The 16,335-nt window shown below is 56.7% G+C and overlaps 4 protein-coding genes across 4 annotated transcripts; 1 reads left to right on the top strand and 3 right to left on the bottom strand.

Moving 5' to 3' along the window:
* Positions 1–13: 13 nt before the first annotated feature.
* Positions 14–3,646, bottom strand: SLS55_002352 (uncharacterized protein; the record flags this gene model as incomplete). Its single annotated transcript, XM_066773834.1, has 2 exons — positions 14–3,496; positions 3,641–3,646. 2 exons carry the CDS (start codon positions 3,644–3,646, stop codon positions 14–16), a joined length of 3,489 nt encoding a protein of 1,162 aa, XP_066636401.1.
* Positions 3,647–3,665: 19 nt separating this feature from the next.
* Positions 3,666–4,971, bottom strand: SLS55_002351 (uncharacterized protein; the record flags this gene model as incomplete). The annotated part of the gene is made up of 3 exons (XM_066773833.1): positions 3,666–4,307; positions 4,831–4,838; positions 4,968–4,971. The coding sequence occupies 3 exons, from the start codon at positions 4,969–4,971 to the stop codon at positions 3,666–3,668; spliced, it is 654 nt and encodes a 217-aa protein (XP_066636400.1).
* Positions 4,972–5,058: 87 nt separating this feature from the next.
* On the bottom strand, positions 5,059–6,830 carry SLS55_002350 (uncharacterized protein; the record flags this gene model as incomplete). The annotated part of the gene is made up of 2 exons (XM_066773832.1): positions 5,059–5,828; positions 6,143–6,830. The coding sequence occupies 2 exons, from the start codon at positions 6,828–6,830 to the stop codon at positions 5,059–5,061; spliced, it is 1,458 nt and encodes a 485-aa protein (XP_066636399.1).
* Positions 6,831–8,202: 1,372 nt separating this feature from the next.
* On the top strand, positions 8,203–10,612 carry MET6 (methionine-synthesizing 5-methyltetrahydropteroyltriglutamate--homocysteine methyltransferase; the record flags this gene model as incomplete). Its single annotated transcript, XM_066773831.1, has 3 exons — positions 8,203–8,433; positions 8,490–8,591; positions 8,645–10,612. The coding sequence occupies 3 exons, from the start codon at positions 8,203–8,205 to the stop codon at positions 10,610–10,612; spliced, it is 2,301 nt and encodes a 766-aa protein (XP_066636398.1).
* Between the last annotated feature and the right edge of the window lie 5,723 nt (positions 10,613–16,335).

Here is a 16,335-nt window from a genome sequence, read left to right as displayed (position 1 = left end):
TCCGCTAATCACGTCAATCTCCTCCCCTCTCCGCCTCCAATTTAGCCTTCTCTCCTTCCTCCAAGTCCTGCAAGTACCTCATCAAGTCCATCGTGGTGCCCTCAGCACTTCCAATGCTAAGGAAGCTATCGTTCCTCGCCAGATACTCCCCATTCTTGCCTTCGTTTTCACCATGTCCACCTGACAACGTCCTAAACCTGACCTTCTCCCCATTTCCTCTCTCAGCATCTAAATGTCCCGTGCTGGCAAGACGGAATGCGGTAGCTGCCGATGACGACTTCCGATGCTTGTTAGCCAACAGTGGCCTCTTAGCCGACTCGCTGGCATTTGCGTCTTCGGAGCTGCCGCCGAAGTTCGGAACTTGTACGCAAGACTCGTAAAGCTGTGAGTATAGGCGGGCGTCCGAACGCCATTCCTCCGACGACCTATGTGCCGCCCGTGGCGGGCGCTTCACCGCTGGGGTGGTTGTGCCCTCCTCCGTCACATCTTCCACCTGCCTTCCCAGGCGCGTAGGCGTCATGAGGAACTTTTGCCGTGCATCATCCATGACGTCTTGGAAATCCTGGCTTGGCGTGTTGAACCGTGTCCAGGTACGCGCATTGCTCCACCACTCAGCGGAGCTATCAACTTTCTTCCTGGAGCGACCGAGGTCATCGCCATAAGCGCCTGTAAAGAGACGAGCGTTGGCTGTCCAAGATCCGTCTGAATTGTCTGTCTTGCTCTCCTCACGGCGGTTCATGGGCTGAACCTGGAACTCGACTCTGCTCTCCTTCGCCTTGTTCTCCACGCCAGTGGCCTCTGGATCATCGGTGAGATCCACTTTCGAGGCTGAACCATCTGTCTGCAATCCCCCTGAATTTTCTCGGGACTCGAGCAGGATAGGCGAGAAGACCGGGGGTAAGATTTCCAGCTCTGGATGCTCAAGCGTGGCGCTCTCAGCAATCGAGCTGCGGTGTCCGTGGCCGTGCCTTCTGAATTCCTCGCTCTGGCTCCTGAACAGACCGATGTAGTGCTTGAAAAAGCTGAAGTTGCGGCTGAAGGTCATGCTCTTGCTCTTCGACATACCACTGCGGGTCTTCGATCTCTTCTTGGAACGAAGCGTGGTAAGCCGTCTCGCTGCACTCTTGCTGGTATCTTCGTCCTCAGTCGAACTTTCGTTTTCAGTTCCTGCCGTGCCGGTAGATTCGTATGCAAAGTCCCGAGTCAACACGTTGTCAGCTTCACCAGCAGCTCCTGTACGCTGTTCTCTAGTGTGACTGGGGAAGCGGCCCCAGGCACCGAGGTCGCCCAAATCGACTTCCGCGAGTGTCGTTCCACCCCAAGTATCGAGGTGCTGGTCCTTCTCAATCGAGACGACGCTAGGTTCTTCTCCCTTGACCGAAGTCCCAGGAGAGATGCCAGCCGACGGCGCCAAAGAACCAGAAGCTGCGCTCCACCTGAGCTCATCGCCCAACATCCCACTGCTCATTCTCTGCCGCATCAACTCTTCTCCGAATCCCGTCGTCTCCAACGGGTCGAGCACCATCGTCGCTGTCCTCTGAAGACCGGGCCTGGCACCACCAAACGTAAAATCCTCTGCAATAGCCGGGGCTTTGCCCTTGCGATCGCTCTGTTGGGACCGCGCGCTGAGGGCGCTCAGGGCGCTCGCGCTTCCGCTGCGTTCTCGAAACAAGCCGCGTGCCTCAGCTTTGCCTCCCTTTTCCGGCGACAAAAACATCGCACTTTTCTCCTCTCGGTGTTTTTTCAGAGCTTTCTCCCACACGGCACCCTGGCCGATGCCATTGCGGCCGTCGCCAATCAGCCAAGAGCGAGAGAGTCGGCCAGGCCGATGTTCCTCGACAGCTTCCGACACCGTGGACTGCTTTTGCTCTCGAGCAGGTGGATCTTCGAGAGATTCCGAAGATGCATGTGGGTCAGCAGGTCCATCCGTCTGGCTTTCAAAGCCACGAGCTCCTTTGGGTTGTTTCTCTCTAGCATCACGAAGAGCCAGATGCTCCTCAGACCTCGACCTCTTCCTGAGATGCAGCGCAGGACTGTGCGACGCACGCCGCAAATTTGAGTAAGTTTTGCTGCGAAAAAACGAGAAGGTCGAGAACCTCTTGCTGGGCGTCTTGACGCTCGACGTCGTCTTCTTGTGCTTGGCGCTACTTGGCTCCGCCGCTGGAGCCGGCGTAACGATCTGTGCTCTTGGTGTCTTCTCGATCGATGCAGACGACGAGGGTGACTCGGCCGCCGTGACAGGAGTGATGTCCAAAGAGCTGTCCGTCGTCTCTTCAGGGCTCTGCTGATTCGGCTGCAAAGCCGCGTCCTCCCCTGCGTCGGTCGTCTGGTCCGACGAATCTACAAACTCGAATGGATTCCGCTTCCCCTTCTCTTTCGTAGCTTCACGGCTGTTCTCAACCGCCTCGAGCTTCTCATTTGCCGTCCTGAATGTCAAGCCCGTATCCGTCCTTTTGAGCAGGTTCATCGAGCTCGAGGGCGGAAAGGTACCGGGCATGGTTGAAGCCTCCACCACTGAATCCTCCCTGGCACTTGCCTTTGGTTTCTCATCCGGGGCTTCGACATCCCCCATCCCCAAAATGCCCATATCACCCAAGTTCAACACTTCGTACCCGCTCTTCCTGACAATGGTCCCATGGCCGGTGGCGGGAAAGTAGCTCGTAGGAATATTCAACCCAGATAACGCCACAGGCGTACAGGAGTTGCTGCTTGTCAAGCTATTCTGACGAGTCGAGTACACAGAGCTGGGCTCGTACACGCTGCTGGTCGTCCCCGACACGACGTTGCCCCAGCCTTCGGGCACGCGGCCACTCGTAAACCCAGACGACGAGCAGCGCAGTCTCCGCGTTGCCCTCACCGTGCTGTCGCTCGGTTGCGTGTGTAGAGGTAGCGCCAGGCTCTGCTCACCACCGCTCGCGACGCTGTCCCGCGGCCGCTGCTGCGTTTCTGTGGTCGGCGTGCCCGAGTCGCCCGACAGCGTGCTGTCGGAGCGAAGATGCTGCGAGATTCGCATGTTGTGCAAGTGCACGCTGACGCTTTCCGAGTCGGGAAGATTGCGAGGATGATCATTGATAGAGGCGTGGCGGGCGAGGCCAGGGATGACGCTCAAAGTTCGGTGCTCCACATCAGGTAAGGCTTCAGACCTGGAGCGGTAAGTGCTATCGGTGCTGCGATCCGTGGTTGGAGGCGAGGCGAATGGGACATTGTTCGGAAAGAGTCGACTCTCATTGAGCTTGATTGCGTCGTGAGCTTCCTCCTGAGCCATGTCTTCGGATATGGTGTGCTTCGGTTCACTGAGTGGGAGGTTGAGAGTGGGTGTTGCCTCTGACGAGAGGCGCCAAGCTTTGCTGTTGCAAGCTGTAGTGAAGTTGGGCAGCTCTGTGGCTCTGAGATCTGGTGTCGCGGGCTGTAGGTTGTCTGCAGACTTTGAACGCCTGCGCAGGTGCTGTTCCGCGAACTTTTTCCAGGGGCTACTTCTACCGCTGGACTGGTATAGCTGGAGCAGATCTTCGACACTACCATTGCATGGAGGTAGCACGCCTAAGTCTGAGGCGTTCTCGGGTATGTGAACGGACAGGGCGGGGGCGCTGTTGCTGGGTTCGGTCCATCTACACAACAGTAATCAGTTACATCGTTTCACCGGCATCTGATCAACGTAAGTAGACTCACCCGTATGGCTCACCACCAGTACTTTTTTTAGTCCAATCAATGCTGCTCACGTCGCCTCTCCTATCGGTGCTGCGTTTGCTTTTGATAGGCGACCGCCCCGCCTTTTCCTCGTCGTTTTCAGAAAGCGTCACCTGCTTCGTCAAACGGTCGACGACACTGTCTCTGAGATCCGGCAAGCTCGCAGCATCGGAGTCATACGTCCGATCAAGCAAGACCTCTCTTGTCCCAGTACCAACAGGATGCATCTCGACAGCAGCATCGCCATCCTTCTGACTCGTCAGTTTCGACTTCTTGTTTCTGACTTTCTTGTTGCCGGATGAATCTTGCTGTTGCTCCTTCTGCGCCTTGTCCTTGGCGGCAGCTGCTTTCTTTACGTTAGACAGACTGAGGTTCGACCTACTCAGGTCCCGCGTCAGACGCTTCAAGAGCTTTCGCTTCTTGGGCTTGCTGCCACTCTTGTCGTCGTCTGGAGTTCTCTCGACAGCCGGGGCAGGCCTCGAACGCGACTTGAGGCCGAGCAGCGCCATGCTGGAAGCGAGACCAGCAGATTGCGGCACGGTCGAGCCTGCTTCGGCAAAGATTTGCTGTAGCTCAATGAGATCATTGGTGGTGTGAGGGCCGCTCCGTTGTTCCGATTGCTGTGGGTGACGTCGGAATGGCTGTGGAGAGTTGGGGCGAGAGTCCGTATGTGCGTTGCAGCACAATGCTTCTGCGACCGCTGGGGGTGGAGGCATGATGGCAGGGCCCGTCTCGTAACGCCTGGGACTTGCTTGCGAGGGCTGCTTACACGTCGTTCGATCGGGCAATTGCCCGCGGGCGAGCTGCAGCGACGTGTACCAAGGTCACAAACACCGCTTGCTCGGCGCCTGGAATCGCAGAATCGGTGCTGCGCGACGAGATGTGTGATGTTTGGGGAATATGATCAAGATCGAACAATGCAGGAATAAGAGAGAAGAAGTGAGATGAACGGGCTCGGGAGAGAGGCATTTAGGGCCCTGAGACCACTAGCCGATACAGGAGGAAGGGGCAAACAACACACCTAGCGGAAGCTGCGACGAAGACTCCAAAAGCGCCTTAGCGATCCCGGATCACATGCTCTACAACAGGCGACAGGAGACTGAAGCCCATCAGGTCCTGCTGGAGATGCTACACTTTTCCTACATGGGTGGCTGAATTCATTGTCCTGGCGTAGATGTGAGTCTTGAATGTGGGCAATTGCGTCCAGACAGTTGATTCAATTGCCCGCGTACATGGTGCAATACCTCTGTGAGGCAGCCGCAGCTGGATTCAATGTTCACCCATCGTGCTATTGTCACTGTCAGCACTACAGGAAGGGTCTGTTCGCCCAGTGATTACACTTTTCATTCATAACCGGCTAACTTAAGTTCGTCAAGCCATCTTCGCGCCTTTAGCATCCTCCTGATACAACCGCTGGTTCTCGACCCAAGCTGCAACGCCGGGTGTACATAGTTGTTGCAGCTCAGCCCAGTCATGTGCCTTTGCCGCCTTGCGAATCCGCGTGGAACTCACACCGATGCCTTCCTGACTAACGAGATGATCCACTTGTCGTGCCCATTCTGGCTTGAACCCATCCTTCGCCAGCGACCCGTCGGACAGCCCTTCGATGTATGCGATCTGTTCTTCTGTCGATCCGAACTCCTTGGAGCTCGAGTCGTTCGGATCGGACGGGCGCAAAGTAGCAAGAATTTTGTGGCCAGGGTCGAAGTAGGGCGCCAGTGCTGAGAGCGGAGGCGAGTGGTCAGGGTAATACTTTGCCGCGAGAAAGCGAGTTACGGTGTCGTAGCCGATGAGATGTACATGCGTGGGGTTGCTGGGGTAAGGATTCGGTTCAGAGGTCGTAATCGCAATGGACTTGTCGGTATAGTACGGCTTTTTGGTCAGGCCGATATCGATCGCTACATCGTGGCGCGATTGGAAAGCGGAGGGTGTATTCGAGATGCTTGCCGAAAGGTCCTCGGCGAAAAGCGTCATCATGGCGAGACGGTGTTCGAAGCTCGCAGGGGTAGGCGCCTTGTCCGCATTGTGTGTGCTGAAGAGAAGGAGAATCCGGTGAGGATTGGGGTCTCGGATGACAGGTCGAGTAACAGCAGATGTTGCAAGTGCTAGGTGGGCAATAGATGGTGGGTTGAACGAGGAGTCTAGTATGTACAGCGTTTTTGGAGGCTGCGGGGAGCTGGCAGCGGGGTTGATTGTCCGAACAACGCGAAAGGCAGACGACGAGGAAGTAAAGGCATGCAGCGCGGATTCGAGCTCTGGGAGTAGTGCACGCATGGATGCGATGCGGCCCGCCATGTCTGCCATTGAGGGTGAGTGCGAAAAGTGAGCAGGGCAAGGCTGGTTGTGGTGGTTGCGACTGGTGCGACGCGACGGAGATTGCGCACAGACCCGATCTCGCGGTGAGGTCAGATCACCAGTCAGGGAACAGGCGCGGGAGGCGGCGGCGGGTAAACACTCATGGCCTCATTGCGCCCTGCCGAGTCGCCCACAACAGCCGGGTCCATGGGGATGCTGTCGGGCTGCGTCAGCTCCTCACGCAGGCGCGAGGCCAGGTCTGCCTCCTGCATGTCCACGTCCTGCGGCGGCTCGCCAGTCTCGTGCTCACTGGGTGCGGCGAAAGACATTAACTGATGTTGAACGTAGAGAGGGCTGTGCTGAGGCTGAGGCGGAGGCGCATACTTTGGCTGCTGCTGGAGCTGGTGTTGCTGCTGGTGTTGCTGCTGCTGCTGTCGCTGCAATTGCTGCGGCTGCTGGTCCGGCTGCTCGTGGGGCGGCGACAGCTGGGGGAGCGGCTGCTGGCCCTCGAGCGAGGCTGACGGCGGACCTTGCGGCGGCTCCTGCTGCTCGTCCTCGGCCAGCTGGGCGTCGGGCTTCTTCGGTGTAGCGGTTGCATCCTTGCGGGGACGGCCGGTGCGCTTGCCATCCTCAATGTGCTTCAGCTCGATCTTCTTGCTGACGTCTGGATCGAAGCCGCGCTTGCGGGCTCTGCTGTAGATGTGCCGGATGGTCCGACTCGCAACGCCTGTCTGCTCCAGGATCTCTTTGTCCGAGAAGCCATTGACCTTGAGCGTCAGCGCCTGCACGCGCGTGGCAATGTCATGCGGCGCGTGCCGTTCCTTTGCGTCCTTGGCTTCCTTGGACATGACGGGCAGCGATGGAGTGACAACGGGCGAGGGTGATATTGTTCGAGAGACGCGTGCGGAGGAGCGAGGCACAGAAGGGGCGCGCAGAAAAGTATGTGGCCGACCGGGCGCCATGTGCCGTCCCCTCCACCGCCGGTTTCCGAGCGTCCGCGCCGCCGCTCGCACTCCTCCATCGGCAAGAGAACGGCCGCGTCTTATGCACATCGCGATACAAGAAGCCGGCGGCTGGCCTAGGCTCTCTCTTATCTTGCTGCATGCGCCTTTCTGAGCGTCGCCGGCTGAGAGAGCTGGTCGCGTGCGCGCTGCTGGGCCGCGTTCACTGCCTGCCATGCAGCAGCTGGAAGCACCGCACGCACGCCGTTGACGTGCTCTACCGCGCGTGCCTGCTCTACATCGCACAACCGCTGTGGCGTGTGCAAGCATGACGGGTCTGGCTGATTCATGCGATTTTTTGACAGAGCGAGGCTTACTTGGAGAGTCAGGCTGGATCTGGAGTGACATTCCGCTCCTGCTCCTGCGTTTGGTTGCTTGATTCATCGCCCATATCTATGTATACATACCCTGACGCGCGGACCTACAAGGTACGTATCGTCCACAGATACGGCGCAGCCGCTGCGAGTCATCGCGCTCGGACTTTTGAGAGTTTACTACTCCGTACGCTTGGCCTCAGGGTCCTGCGCGAATGACTGGCTGCATTTCGGACAGATGCTTCTTCGGGCACCCATCGGCGACAATCCAAACTGTAATGCGCCGAGGGGCCCCGGGGCAAGCACGCTCTGCCTCAAGCGCGACAGCGCGTGGAGATGGCGCTCAGCACTGGCCAGCCCATGCCCATGTGCGGCCTTGGGGCGAAGGTTTGAGTGCAGGCTGCGCCGGAGGAGCTTGTTGTGGCCTCAGGCAGCCGGGCGTGGCAGAGCTTGCAATGCCGAGGGGTATCTGCCGAAGATCGACTTTTGCGTGTGCGCGCGGACTCCATCAAGGTAGCTACCCCAGAACGCGGGGCAGCTTGTTGGAGGCGTATAAATACTCCAGAGACCTCCGCCATATGTGTCGGCGAGCTTTGACTCGTGAAAAATCGACCATGTCGGCGTCGCAGACTTTCTCGGCTCGCCCAATTGCGACCGACATCGGAATGAGCACGCCAGTGACGCTTTCGGCGCTAGCCCACCTCCCGCCCACAGGCCAATGGCGGGGCGCGAGTATATTTTTCTCGCGCCCCTCCCCGCCGACCGTCCACCTTCATCCTCCCCACTACCTCCTCCATCTCCTCCCTCCTCATTCATAAAGGCCTCTGCACCCGCCGGAGCCTTTACTCCAACACTTCTCTTCACCTGCTCTTTACTCCCACGTACTCAGAGCAACTCCCGCCAAGATGGTCCAGTCGTCCGTCCTCGGTTTCCCCCGCATGGGTGTGAACCGTGACCTGAAGAAGGCCAACGAGGCCTACTGGGCCGGTAAGATCTCGCGCGACGAGGTCCTCGCCGAGGGCAAGAGGCTCCGTCTCGCCCACTGGCAGATCCAGAAGGATGCTGGCGTCGATGTCATTCCCAGCAACGACTTCGCCTTCTACGACCACGTTCTCGACCACATCCAGATGTTCAACGTAAGCCCTTTCCCCGCCGCCATCGATGCGAATTCATCTAACAACCCATCTTGCAGGCTATCCCCGAGCGCTACTCCAAGCACGGTCTCGAGCCCATTGATGAGTACTTCGCCATGGGCCGTGGTCACCAGAAGGACGGCATTGACGTCCCCTCTCTGGTAAGCGCACACGTATACTACAATGGGGCAAATTGAATCTGACAAGCCTTCAGGAAATGGTCAAGTGGTTCGACTCGAACTACCACTACGTCAAGCCTACCCTTCAGGACAACCAGACCTTCAAGCTGGCTGCCAACCCCAAGCCTGTCGCCGAGTTCCTTGAGGCCAAGGAGGCTGGCATCACCACCCGCCCCGTTCTCCTCGGCCCGGTCTCCTTCCTTGCCCTTGGTAAGGCCGACCGTGGCCAGAGCGTCAACCCCATCTCCCTCCTCGAGAAGCTGGTCCCCGTCTACGTCGAGCTGCTCGAGAAGCTGAAGGCTGCTGGCGCCGAGACCGTCCAGATTGACGAGCCTGTTCTCGTCTTCGACCTCCCCACCGAGGTCAAGAACGCTTTCAAGCCTGCCTACGAGAAGCTCTCTGGCTCCAACCTTCCCAAGCTCGTCCTTGCTACCTACTTCGGTGACATCGTCCACAACTTCGATGTCCTGCCCGCCATCTCTCAGCTCTACGGTCTCCACATCGACCTTGTCCGCAACCCCGAGCAGCTCCTTCCCGTCATTGAGAAGCTCGGCTCGCAGCAGATCCTGTCGGCTGGTGTTGTCGACGGCCGTAACATCTGGAAGACCAACTTCAAGAGGGCCATCGAGCTCGTCGAGACTGCCGTCCAGAAGCTCGGCAAGGAGCGTGTCATCGTTGCCACCTCCAGCTCCCTCCTCCACACCCCCCACACCCTCGCCAGCGAGAAGAAGCTCGATGCTGAGGTCCGTGACTGGTTCTCGTTCGCCAGCGAGAAGGCGGTTGAGGTTGCCGTCATCGCCAAGGCCGTCACTGAGGGCCCCGCCGCTGTCCGTGAGCAGATCGATGCCAACGCCAAGTCGATGCAGTCTCGTGCCTCGTCTGCCCGCACCAACGACCCCAACGTCAAGAAGCGCCAGTCTGAGGTCGCCCCTGAGCACCACAACCGCAAGTCTGCGTTCCCTGAGCGCTACGCTCAGCAGAAGACCCACCTCAAGCTCCCTCTCTTCCCCACCACTACCATCGGCTCGTTCCCCCAGACCAAGGAGATCCGTATCCATCGTAACAAGTTCACCAAGGGTGAGATCACCGCTGAGGAGTACGAGAAGTTCATTGAGAAGGAGATCGACGATGTCATCAAGATCCAGGACGAGCTTGACCTTGACGTCTACGTCCACGGTGAGCCCGAGCGTAACGACATGGTCCAGTACTTCGGTGAGCGCCTGAACGGCTACGTCTTCACCACCCACGCCTGGGTCCAGTCTTACGGCTCTCGCTGCGTCCGTCCCCCGATCATCGTCGGTGACATCTCTCGTCCCGCTCCCATGACCGTCAAGGAGTCCAAGTATGCTGCCCAGAAGTCCAGCAAGCCCATGAAGGGCATGCTTACTGGCCCCATCACCTGCCTTCGCTGGTCTTTCCCCCGTGACGACGTCCACCAGTCCGTCCAGGCTCAGCAGCTCGCCCTTGCCCTCCGCGATGAGGTTGTTGATCTTGAGGCTGCTGGTATCTACGTCATCCAGGTCGATGAGCCCGCCCTCCGTGAGGGTCTTCCCCTCCGCTCCGGCAAGGAGCGTGAGGCCTACCTCACCTGGGCCGTCGACTCGTTCAAGCTCTCGACTGCTGGTGTCGGCGACTCTACTCAGATCCACTCTCACTTCTGTTACTCTGAGTTCCAGGACTTCTTCCACGCCATCGCCGCTCTCGATGCCGATGTTCTCTCCATCGAGAACAGCAAGAGTGACGCCAAGCTTCTCAAGGTCTTCGTCGACAAGGAGTACCCCCGCCACATCGGACCCGGTGTCTACGACATCCACTCCCCGCGTGTTCCCTCTGAGGATGAGATCAAGTACCGCATCGAGGAGATGCTTGCTTACCTCAAGCCCGAGCAGCTCTGGATCAACCCTGACTGCGGTCTCAAGACCCGTCAGTGGAAGGAGACCAAGGAGGCGCTGACCAACCTCGTCAACGCTGCCAAGTTCTACCGCCAGAAGCACGCCAACTAAGCGTGCAGCAGCTACTCCAACATAGCTGCGACAGACACCACCAATGGTGACTGGCATTTCATGTGTTACGATATCAAAAGTCTTTTCAACAGGCATGATATGAGTGGGGTTGAGAGAATTCAACATGGGCGTTTTTTCAACAATGGAAACTTTGCAAGGCGTTTTGGTCCAGGGGAACGGATGGGGAAAAATCGCAGCGTTCAACATGCGCCGCAAGCTCTGGGTTGGCTAAGAGCTGAATACCCCTCAACAGGGTCATTGATGATAGTATATAGGGTGCCGCAAGAAGCAACCCGACTAAGATACCAATAACGGAACAAGATTTAAAGTTCCTTCTGACTTCATCCCACCTCGCTTGCTTATCATGTGAAGACACCTCGACCAGCGTACGGCCTCGGGTGTTGACGACAGTCAGCTTGGAGCCTTGGTGCTGTTGGGACGAGCCACCCCGCGTGCTTTCCTATCGATACCATGCCCCTGAGGCGCCAAAAGGTGTTGAACCCTGACGTCGATGGTGGTCCCTGCTCACGGCGTTCCGCGGCGTTGTGTCACTAATGAGATGGCAGCACGGTTCTCCGACGCACTACTCAACAAGTCGCCAGAGCGAGGCACATGAAAGCCAATACATCAGCAGACACCGGTTCTTCTTGCCGTTGTGGCTCGGGGCTTGATGGGTCGACATATTTCGGAAAATGGTCCTTCACACTACTCGAATAAGCACGAGATGGCCCCTGCTCAGTAAATGCGAGGTGATGAGATGGGCGTCCCAATAGCGTGGGCCGTTCAATAAAGGGCTTCCGGCAGCACGAGCGTAGCCGAGCGATCCCGTCCAACCTCCCAGAAGAGGAATTAATTTGTACGGAAACGCAACGGGAGGGAGAAATGAGGCGGGTGACTAAGGGACCGGTGAAAGGCGCGCACGGAATGGGGGGCGGTCCACGAGCCGGAAAGTAAGCATCAGCGGCGCCTCTCTTTCCGCAACCGCTTTACGCGGCACGGCGGGTAGGGCTGACAATTTTAGAGCAGCGTTTTGATTGCGTTTCAAGAGCGTGCCTCGCCCGTGTTTCACCATTTAAGGGACTGACAAGGCGAATAGGCAAGGCGACGGCGGCAGCGGCAACGGCAGCACTCCCTTCCGGCTAGCACCCGCGGAAGGGGGGCGGCGCGGCACGTCCGCGTGGCCGTTGATGGTGCCGTTAGTGAAATGAGCAGTCGAGAAGTGAATCATTGACAACGCAAGCTTGCATTTTAGCTCCGGAAGATGGTTTTATTGCGTCGTCCCTCCATCATGTCTGATCGGACTCGCCAAATTGACAGCGATGATCCGCAGAAGGGGGGGTGCGGTCTGGTCTCGGTCTCGCCGCGTGGACGGAACGACGTTCCCACGAAATTGGGAGTTTGATTTCAAGCAGAGGACGCACAGGTCTAATTACGGGGATCTGCGGTTTATGCGAGGCCGCACACACGTACCCACGCTCCACCGTTTGCGCCTCCCCCCCATCACCAGAGCGCGAGGTGCTGGAAGGCGCCCCGTGCCCGGAGCACCATCTCGCTACCGACGAGACATGGGGCGTGGATGAGGGCCAGAAAGTTATAGAATCTCCGCTATTATTTCGCCTCATGCCGCCCATCATTACTTCGCTCTGGCTTCGCACGTACACCGATACTTTTTCACTTTTCATCCAGCCCGTCCCGCCAACACCTTTTTTCTTCTTCCTCTTCAGTCGCTCACGCCCACGATACAGAGCTTCAGCACCAGGCGTCTGAGCCTTTCTTTTCTTTCTGAGAGGACAAGAACCCAGCTTTCTTTCTTACGCGTACCGGCCTACGTACCACCACCACCACCACCACCACCACCACCACCAAAAAAAAAACTACATCAAAACCACACCCATGATGGCCACGACCACCGCCACCGCCGCCACCGGCCCGGCCTCGGCGGGCTTCGCGACGGGGGCACTGCAGGTGCCCAAGCACGTGGGGGCGACGGCGCGCGCGCACTCGTCGGACCGCGCGCGGTCGTTCCGGCGCACGCAGTACAAGAAGTCGGCCAAGGCGCGGCTGGACGAGCTGGTGCGCGAGATCACGACGACGCGGCACGAGCGCGAGGCGCGCACGCCGCGCGGGCGTTACAACAGCGAGCTGGACGAGAGCATCAAGCTGCTGCACGACAAGCACGAGGCGCTGGAGATTTGGAGCCAGGAGCTGCGGTGCGGCGGCGCTGCGAGCGGGGAAAGGTCGAGGAGTAGGAGCGGGACGAGGGGCGCGGAGAGCGGGCCGGAGTGAGTGAGTGGAGGAAATGGAGGGCCCGGGCGGGGGAGCGAGAGATTTGTGTGCGTGTGGGGTCGGTGGGTTGGAGTGGGAGGGGTGATGAGGGATTTTCGGAGTGAAAGGTATGTTGGTCTTTGTTTTTTTGTGGCTCTCCCTCTCTCTCTCGTGATGGTCGTCGTCATCTGGGGTGGGGGAGTCATGAGGGGGTGGAGGGAGCTTGGGCTTGCGAGGGTGCTGGGGTTGGTCGGTGCTAAGTATTTGATGGACAATGTCAGCTGACGAGGTGGTGCACGACAGGACACAGACGACAAAGATCAGTGTTTTCTTTTTTTGGGAGCTACCAAAAGGAAACTATCGAACGCACGCTCTCCTTTTCCCCCTCTCCTCTCTCTCCCTCTCGGCTCCGAAACTGCCCCGGCATGATGCAGGACACATGCCGGTTCGGTCTGTGGAAGAAGAAGACAGACAGACCGACGAACGCTTTTCTCGAGATACGCGCTACTCCACGCGAACGGATCACCACGTACAACCATAGCGACTACAGGACAGGGCCTGGACACCATCAGATCGGTCGATCCGGATCACACTCCCGACGACCGGACGGCCAATACGAAGACGAAGGATGTGGACCATCCGGGATGTCCTCTTCGCAACCTCTCGAGATTTGACCCAAAAACCCGACTGGACGTAGTCCACTTCGACGGCCTTTGGAGTAGTATCTTTTCAGGATGGGACAGGGTGCGCGTTTCTGGGATTCAGGCGTAGTGGATTTCGTTTTTCTTTTCTCTTCCTTCTCGACAAAATCATTTTGCTTGCACAGCCAAACTCTTTCAGATTCTGGTGTTAGGGGGAACATGTTTTGGTTTTTTTTTTCCTGCGCTGATGGTGATGGCGTTTCACCGCTTTCTTCTTTTACACTTCGACTCTATACCCCTCGTGACTGCGTCTCGAGACCTTTGAAATCTTCAACTTGCTATAGCAGTGCACCACTGTATATGATACGTCCTTCGAACCATCTGGGGATCGATGAATCCTTGCCTTTTGCTATACCGATAGGTGTAATCGGTCAATGAACTGTAAACGTCTCCATGCTTTTCGCTCCCACCACACCACCAGTTCACGGGGCGCAGCTTCTTGTCCAGTTTTTTTTTTTTTTTTTTTTCTTCAAAGAAGTCAATGACTTCGTTGAACGGGGCCGAGATCTCCTCTTCCTGGATCGGTTCATTGTACGAAAAAACGACACATCTGTCGAGGGCTTTGGGATGCTGCCGGCAGATGGGACATGCTAGGTCGACCCAGCGTCCATGCGGTGCCGTGAGAAGGCACTGCCATTCCCCGAGGTGGCTGCAGGAGAGCTTACTGGGCTTCGGACAGTTGATGGCGTCGCAGTCCTTGTCATCATCTCCAGAGCTGCGGAAGTTTTCCAAACAGATAGGACAGGGTTCTGTGCCAATTTTTTGCATGTCTTCCTCAGTGGCCGGTATCATGAAGCGAAAATAGAACTCGTGGGTTGTTATATTGAAAGCGGAGGTAGCTGCGGCGGAGAAGGGTCGGTTGCACAAAGACGACGAGGATGGTGAGATATCCTTGGTTGTAACGGATGTGTGATTGCACTTGTTATCAATTCTGTATGTCTCAAGTGCTCTTGGGGGTATGACTCTCGACCAGGTTTGACTTTAGACTGGTTCCATCTTTGCATGCATAACAGTTCATTTACCACGTTGATTCGGCGCTGATACACGATCTATGTGTATACTTTTTGTGATGATTTTCCTATCATTTTCAATTTTCCCAAGGGTATATTTGGTCAAGTCCCTACAACCGCCGCGCTAGCAAGCCCCCCGCGAATACCTTCTCTTATCGACCCGAATACAGCAGCTTTGGCTTTGCTGCCTGACAGATAACAGACTTCGCTTCGTGGAACGATACCACTTATAAGTTTCTGATGACTCAAAGTAGGCGATCTGCTTGTATCCTCCTGTAGTAGGCCAGGTCGGCCTCTGCAGTCTCAGGGAAGTGTTGCCGTGTGAAGAATTCCAGGTAGGCATCTGCAGTCTCTTCAAGGAAGAACTCCCGCGTGAAGCATGGGAGGTGATATTGGCGGGGCCAGTAAGGCGGGTCTTTTTGTAGTTTCCACGGCCCCCGGCACATCGGGCACGTCGGAAGCTTCCCGCCCAGTTTGCTCCGTGTGGCGACAATCATGAGACATTTGTGGCCGAACACATGGCCACACCAGAGTTTGTAGGGGATTTCACCGGAAACGATCTCATCGCTGCCGTTTACGTAGTCCTTGATTTCGCTGAGCTTGGCGAACCCCCGCAGGCATATGTCGCAGCACGTGGTGTCGAATTGCTTCAAGTCTTCCGTAGTAGCAAGCACACAATATGCGCGTCGGGGGGTATGGTCTGCTTCAGTATCTCGATTTCGGTCATCATGGAAGATGAATTTGTGGGCGGGATCGGACATTTGGGCGTTGTGGGGTAATAGTTTTTGCATGAGGCTTATCGGGAGCGCGGTTAGAGCGAATCTTCATATTCATTAATAAATTATTGCGTTGTGCCCTGAAATCATGTATGAAGTAATTTTCTGCAAACTGGGGAGTATGTCGCATTTGCCGACCTCTGACCCGTGGTTTGACTTTCCACCGTACCACAACCTGGCCTACCGGCCATGCCAACACTTCCGAAAAACCAAACAAAAACTTATCCCAAAATGCCCACTAGTATTTACTACTTCTCTATCGGCTATACCGTGAGACAATCAGAAAGAAAAAAGCCTGGGCATCACGTCGACCAGTGTGCACCACGGGCTTCTGCCACAACGCCATCAAGTAATGCTGCCTCTCTGCACAACCTTGTCCCACGAGAGCTCTCACCAAGGTAGAAAGATAAGGCGTCACAAGGTCTGCGCGCGTTCCAAGGTACGAGGTGTCTGGCCTCGAGTGAGATCACCCAACTCAACCATCCCAGTCAAATCTGTACGGTACGCTAGTCAGTATAATGTATTGCAACAACAGCTTGAAAAAAAGTGAAGGAGACAATAATGCGAAGTGCGATTTGAGAAATTCGGAGCCTACCAGATGGTACGCGGACCCGCCTTGCCGCAATGTTGGCGTGAATGCGGTCCCTTTTCTTCCACATGAAGATTCCGAGTGGCGTGAGGCCAACGACAATCCCGATGACAGCGACTATTGCTTCAATCGACCAGGTTCGATGGTCGTCAGGCTGTAGAGCTGGGATTTTATCTGATAAAATAGAAAGTCAGCCGCCGCCCACTAGTTCAGCTTGACTCCTCCGGAGAAATTCGAATTGAGTTACAATCTGTTGGCCCGAACGAATCGGACATATTGGCTTCTAATCTTGAAGCAATTATGGTAAGGAGCCGAGAAGTTTGAATTGTGCTTGTGCGACACGGTGAGATTGTCTTCTGACGACTGATGAAGTGTTGTCTGT

The sequence above is a fragment of the Diplodia seriata genome (assembly GCF_021436955.1).
Source record: "Diplodia seriata strain FDS-637 chromosome Unknown scaffold_2, whole genome shotgun sequence".
NCBI lineage: Eukaryota > Fungi > Ascomycota > Dothideomycetes > Botryosphaeriales > Botryosphaeriaceae > Diplodia > Diplodia seriata.
The sequence above is the reverse complement of the archived record's forward strand: the minus strand, read 5'-3'. Positions and strand labels throughout refer to the sequence as shown.